The following is a 6,570-nucleotide window of genomic DNA, read 5'->3' on the forward strand; positions in this document are numbered from 1 at the left end:
AAGCTCTGGCACTGATCGTACAGGGAACGGACCGCCACAATAAGACAGTCCGATACCCCATACTCTCTGAGCACTCCCCACAGGACTTCCCGAGGGACACGGTCCAATGCCTTCTCCAAGTCCACAAAGCACATGTAGACTGGTTGGGCAAACTCCCATGCACCCTCAAGAACCCTGCCGAGAGTATAGAGCTGGTCCACAGTTCCACGACCAGGACGAAAACCACACTGTTCCTCCTGAATCCGAGGTTCGACTATCCGGCGTAGCCTCCTCTCCAGTACACCTGAATAAAACTTACCGGGAAGGCTGAGGAGTGTGATCCCACGATAGTTGGAACACACCCTCCGGTCCCCCTTCTTAAAGAGAGGAACCAAAATCCCGGTCTGCCAATCCAGAGGTACCGCCCCCGATGTCCACGCCATGCTGCAAAGTCTTGTAAACCAAGACAGCCCCACAGCATCCAGAGCCTTAAGGAACTCCGGGCGGATCTCGTCCACCCCTGGGGCCTTGCCACCGAGGAGCTTTTTAACTACCTCAGCGACCTCAGCCCCAGAAATAGGAGAGTCCACCACAGATTCCCCAGGCACTGCTTCCTCATAGGAAGTCGTGTTGGTGGGATTGAGGAGGTCTTCGAAGTATTCCTTCCACCTATCCACAACATCCGCAGTTGAGGTCAGCAGAACACCACCCGCACCATACACGGTGTTGATAGTGCACTGCTTCCCCTTCCTGAGGCGGCGGGCGGTGGTCCAGAATCGCTTCGAAGCCGTCCGGAAGTCGTTTTCCATGGCTTCCTCGAACTCCTCCCATGTCCGAGTTTTTGCCTCCGCGACCGCTGAAGCTGCACACCGCTTGGCCTGTCGGTACCTGTCCACTGCCTCCGGAGTCCTATGAGCCAAAAGGACCCGATAGGACTCCTTCTTCAGCTTGACGGCATCCCTCACCGCTGGTGTCCACCAACGGGTTCTGGGATTACCGCCACGACAGGCACCAACAACCTTGCGGCCACAGCTCCAATCAGCCGCCTCGACAATAGAGGTTCGGAACATGGTCCACTCGGACTCAATGTCCAGCACCTCCCTCGTGACATGTTCAAAGTTCTTCCGGAGGTGGGAATTGAAACTTTGTCTGACAGGAGACTCTGCCAGACGTTCCCAGCAGACCCTCAAAATGTGTTTGGGCCTCCCAGGTCCGTCCGGCATCCTCCCCCACCATCGCAGCCAACTCACCACCAGGTGGTGATTGGTAGAAAGCTCCGCCCCTCTCTTCACCTGAGTGTCCAAAACATAAGGCCGCAAATCCGATGACACAACTACAAAGTCGATCATGGAACTGCGGCCTAGGGTGTCCTGGTGCCAAGTGCACATATGGACACCCTTATGTTTGAACATGGTGTTTGTTATGGACAAACTGTGACGAGCACAAAAGTCCAATAAAAAAACACCACTCGGGTTCAGATCCGGGCGGCCATTCTTCCCAATCACGCCTCTCCAGGTTTCACTGTCGTTGCCAACGTGAGCGTTGAAGTCCCCCAGTAGGACAAGGGAATCACCCGGGGGAGCACGTTCCGGTACTCCCTCAAGTCTTCCCAAAAAGGGTGGGTACTCTGAACTGCTGTTTGGTGCATAAGCACAAACAACCATCAGGACCCGTCCCCCCACCCGAAGGCGGAGGGAGGCTACCCTTTCGTCCACCGGGTTGAACTCCAACGTGCAGGCTTTGAGCCGGGGGGAAACAAGAATTGCCACCCCAGCCCGTCGCCTCTCACTGCCGTCAACGCCAGAGTGAAAGAGGGTCCAATCCCTCTTGAGAGAAGTGGTTCCAGAACCCTTGCTGTGCGTCGAAGTGAGTCCGACTAAATCCAGCCGGAATTTCTCGACTTTGCGCACTAGCTCAGGCTCTTTACCCCCCAGTGACGTGACGTTCCACGTCCCAAGAGCTAGCTTCTGTAGCCGAGGATCGGACCGGCAAGTGCCCTGCCTTCGGCTTCCGCCCAGATCAAATTGCACCCGACCTCTATGGCCCCTGCTATGGGTGGTGACCCATGTTGCCCCACCTCCGGGCCTGGCTCCAGAGGGGGGCCCCGGTGACCCGCGTCCGGGCGAGGGAAATCTGGGGCCATGTTTTTCTTCTTCATAAAGGTCTTCGAGCTGCTCTTTGTCTGATCCCTCACCTAGAACCTGTTTGCCTTGGGAGACCCTACCAGGGGGATTTATGCCCCCGGACAACATAGTTCCTAGAATCATTGGGACACGCAAACTCCTCTACCACGATAAGGTTGCAGCTCAGAATTTCTAGGCGCAGTCAAGGCGTTGAGGGGTTCCGGTTTGGTAACCGCAGGATTAGGTCTCTGCTTTTTGCAGATGATGTGGTCCTGATGGCTTCATCTGACCGGGATCTTCAGCTCTCGCTGGATCGGTTCGCAGCCGAGTGTGAAGCGACCGGAATGAGAATCAGCACCTCCAAGTCCGAGTCCATGGTTCTCGCCCGGAAAAGGGTGGAATGCCATCTCCGGGTTGGGGAGGAGACCCTGCCCCAAGTGGAGGAGTTCAAGTACCTAGGAGTCTGGTTCACGAGTGAGGGAAGAGTGGATTGTGAGATCGACAGGCGGATCGGTGCGGCGTCTTCAGTAATGCGGACGTTGTACCGATCCGTTGTGGTGAAGAAGGAGCTGAGCCGGAAGGCAAAGCTCTCAATTTACCGGTTGATCTACATTCCCATCCTCACCTATGGTCATGAGCTTTGGGTCATGACCGAAAGGACAAGATCACGGGTACAAGCGGCCGAAATGAGTTTCCTCCGCTGTGTGGCGGGGCTCTCCCTTAGAGATAGGGTGAGAAGCTCTGCCATCCGGGAGGAACTCAAAGTAAAGCCGCTGCTCCTTCACATCGAGAGGAGCCAGATGAGGTGGTTCGGGCATCTGGTCAGGATGCCACCCGAACGCCTCCCTAGGGAGGTGTTTAGGGCACGTCCAACCGGTAGTAGGCCACGGGGAAGACCCAGGACACGTTGGGAAGACTATGTCTCCCGGCTGGCCTGGGAACGCCTCGGGAACCCCCGGGAAGAGCTAGACGAAGTGGTTGGGGAGAGGGAAGTCTGGGTTTCCCTGCTTAGGCTGTTGCCCCCGCGACCCGACCTCGGATAAGCGGAAGATGATGGATGGATGGATGGATGGATGGATGGATATTGTGTCATTTATATTCTATTTTTATGTCAAAATTACAAAAGACAAGTGATAGAAAATGGATTATTAATCTACTTGTTCATTTACTGTTAATATCTTCTTATTTTCTGTTACAACATGTTCCATCTACACTTCTGTTAAAATTTAATAATCACTTATTCTTCTGTTGTTTGGATACTTTACAGTAGTTTTGGATGATACCACAAATATGGGTATCAATCTGATACAAGGTAGTTACATGATCATACATCGGTCATATTCAAGTGTTCATGTATCCAGAGACATATTTTCTGAGTTTATAAACATAATATTCTTTTTTTTTTTAAATGAAAGAAGATGTGATGCCTAAAAACATTGCTGTACTCATAGAAGTAGTACTTTTTAGAGGTGGTATAGTACCCAATATGATTAATTAGTATCGTGGTACTATACTAATACCAGTATACCGTACAACCCTAGTTCTTACATAACAGGATCACCCCGCTGGTGGGTAGAAATACCTGGACACCTGTGAAATATAAATTTATCATTGTGATAAGTATTTTAATCGTACTATTTGCCATCTCCAGTATCAAGAGTATTCCACAGCGTACTCGAACATTAATTGTTACCTTTAGACTTCACATCAGGGTATATCTGAACTCCAATATCCGCTCTTGAAAAAGTTTGATAATCATCCTCTTCAGTGGAATGTCGATAAGAGTTCGAAAAAATGTCCTGTAACACCTGTAACAAAATAATGGGGAGACTTCACTCAGGTTAACCATACCTAAATAGACACAAAATACTGCATTACACAAGACTACCCGAATGTACTCGAATGATTGAAAAAAATAAATGTTTTTAAGCTAAATTATTGGTAAACACAGTTTAAGTATATTTATTTACGTAAAACCGCGAGTAATGAATAAAGTTTTCATCAATTAATATATTCTGTAGACATACCCTCATCCGCTCTCTTTTCCTGAAAGCTGATCTGTCCAGTTTTGGAGTTGATGTCAGCAGGCCAGGGAAACTAGGGCCCATATTCTTCACTTGATCATCTTCGGTAGAAGCGGTGTGAGCCAAGACATCCAGGGGGTTTAGCTCGCTCATCTGCCGGAACAAACTGCTTGCCGTGCTATCAAGTTCCTTTGTCCCTGAATAGCTCACACACTTCGGCACGTTCAATGGGGGTCTGGCGGCAGATTTATTTGACTTTATAGTTGGAAATGCATCTGCTTTGAGTGTCAGTGGATATCCAAACATTCTTGCCATCTCTGTCGTAGCATAGCTGTCGTCGGTAAAGTGTGCGGAACAAACCACTGACCATTTCGTCGGCTTTCCCCACACCCTCGTATTTTGAACAAATTTCGTCCAATTTCTTGCCACTTTGGCATCTTTGGGCCAGTGGTGCAACTTGAATCCCTCCCTGTTGGTGTTGTTACACCCTCCGACAACACACTGACGAGGCATGATGTCTTCAAGGTACGGAAAACTGTCGAAGAAATGGAAAATAACAGAGCTGATTTGACTCGGTGTTTGTAATGCGATTGAGAAAATTGCAGATTGATTCCCTCTATTATTGACTCTGAGAGCGAATAATAAAAAGGCGTTTAATTCAGCAAAATTCACCCATCTAGAGTTTGGAAATCGGTTAAAAAAATATATGGTCTTTTTTCTGCAACCTCAAGGTACATATTGATGCTTACATAGGTCTGGTGATAATGTTCCCCTTTAAGACTCTAACACAAGCACTCATTTAATCTCACTTTGACTACGGAGTTCATGTTTGGTACCGTGACGCCTTAAAAGCCCTGAAAAACCAACTCTAGACAGCCCAAAACAAAATGATTGGGCTTCTACTCAACCGTCCATCTCGGGCTCACCTTTCCGCCAACCATTTCCTTAACATGGGGAGGCTCTTGGTGGCCGACAGAGTACATCTTCTTGCAGTTGGTCTGGTGTACAAGATACACCATACCACTAAAATACCCATGTACCTGTCTAGATACTTCAAAATATATTCACCATTATAACACCAAAGGTAGTTGTAAAAATCACATTCAACCCAGATTTAACTCAATAAAAGGTTCTAATTTGTTTGCCTGCTATACCACCAATATGTGGAAGTCCTTATCCAAAAGAAAATATACAGGTTGCGGCTACTTATAACTAAGAATATACATAGCCTTTTACCCATTTGAAATTATATTTTCATTTATTTTCCTGCAGTATTTTTGTACTTTAAATGCTACTTTCTACATAGTACTGTGTGAGTTCCTCCTCATACTTTGCTATGGTTCTTTGGCACATTTTCACACAATCACAACACTTTACTCACACTTACCATGAATTGATTAACGTGGACCCCGACTTAAACAAGTTGAAAAACTTATTCGGGTGTTACCATTTAGTGGTCAATTGTACGGAATATGTACTGTACTGTGCAATCTACTAATACAAGTATCAATCAATCAATCACTTGATCTCTACTTAGCGATGTGTTGATAACGTGCGCGTCTCTTTGTTAGCAGCTAACAAGCTAAGCTAACTAGCGAGCTAAGCTAACTAACAAGCAAAGATAGCACCAGAAGCGGCACAGTGCATCTAGCACTTTATCCTTAAATAAAGAATCAAATATGTATTTTATAAGACAAAAATATTTCAAACTGGAGAACAAATAATAGGACTGACTTATTAGCGTCTTTCTCCTTCGATGTGCTCTTTCTGATGTCTTCTGTTTTCCCCGGAAGCTGGGAATGACGTCACAGCCGAGCGGACGAAGAGGTAGCTCTATATAAGATATTGCCTGCTGTCACTGTTACCATGCTTTTATAACCTGTAATATTTATTTGAAATACAACGTGATGTAAAAGAGTGTCTTGTTTTTCAAAAATAAATTCAAAGTATATCAAACAAAGCTTTAATGTTGGGGTTCAGTGGCGCCCCCGTGCGACATTCATTGCAATGACAAGAGTGAAAGTGCTAGAAAATGTAGCGATATTACTGCCTGATTTATTTAAATGTACCCTTCCACGTGTTTTTATTGTTGTTCCCGTTTACTCCTAGATAATCTATTTCTATACAAAACATTAATAAAACATTCAAATATCACAGAACGTGATGTCGCAGGACCTCCGTCATAAAACCAATTGTAAGTCCAGGAAGTGACGTGATCTTCGCGCATGCGTGAATCGTGTCGTGAATTAATTTCAATGTTTATAAAGTGTGAAACATTTGCTCTCATAAACAAAAGTCTCTTCTTAAAGTGAAATACAAATTCTAACATTGTGTTAATGATTTCAATTTATTAATTCAGTCTTGGAAGATTGTACAAAATAGAAAAAACACTTAAATTATTATATTTACTGAAATAATTTAAGTGGTTTTAAATAAGTATGTTC

General features: G+C 46.3%; 1 protein-coding gene across 1 annotated transcript in view; it reads right to left on the reverse strand.

Annotated features, from left to right (window-relative positions):
• LOC133546676 (zinc finger protein 391-like) overlaps window positions 1-5,925 on the reverse strand; it is a 26,451-nt gene extending 20,526 nt beyond the window's left edge. The window contains exons 1-3 of the mRNA XM_061892469.1: window positions 5,861-5,925; window positions 4,130-4,661; window positions 3,796-3,910 (exon numbers count right to left, since the gene is read on the reverse strand). Coding sequence (XP_061748453.1) covers window positions 3,796-3,910; window positions 4,130-4,639 — 625 coding nt within the window. The 5' untranslated portion in view covers window positions 4,640-4,661; window positions 5,861-5,925. The remainder of the gene's footprint in view (window positions 1-3,795; window positions 3,911-4,129; window positions 4,662-5,860) is intronic.
• Window positions 5,926-6,570: the final 645 nt, after the last annotated feature.

The sequence above is a fragment of the Nerophis ophidion genome, unplaced genomic scaffold (genome assembly GCF_033978795.1).
Source record: "Nerophis ophidion isolate RoL-2023_Sa unplaced genomic scaffold, RoL_Noph_v1.0 HiC_scaffold_36, whole genome shotgun sequence".
Classification (NCBI taxonomy): domain Eukaryota; kingdom Metazoa; phylum Chordata; class Actinopteri; order Syngnathiformes; family Syngnathidae; genus Nerophis; species Nerophis ophidion.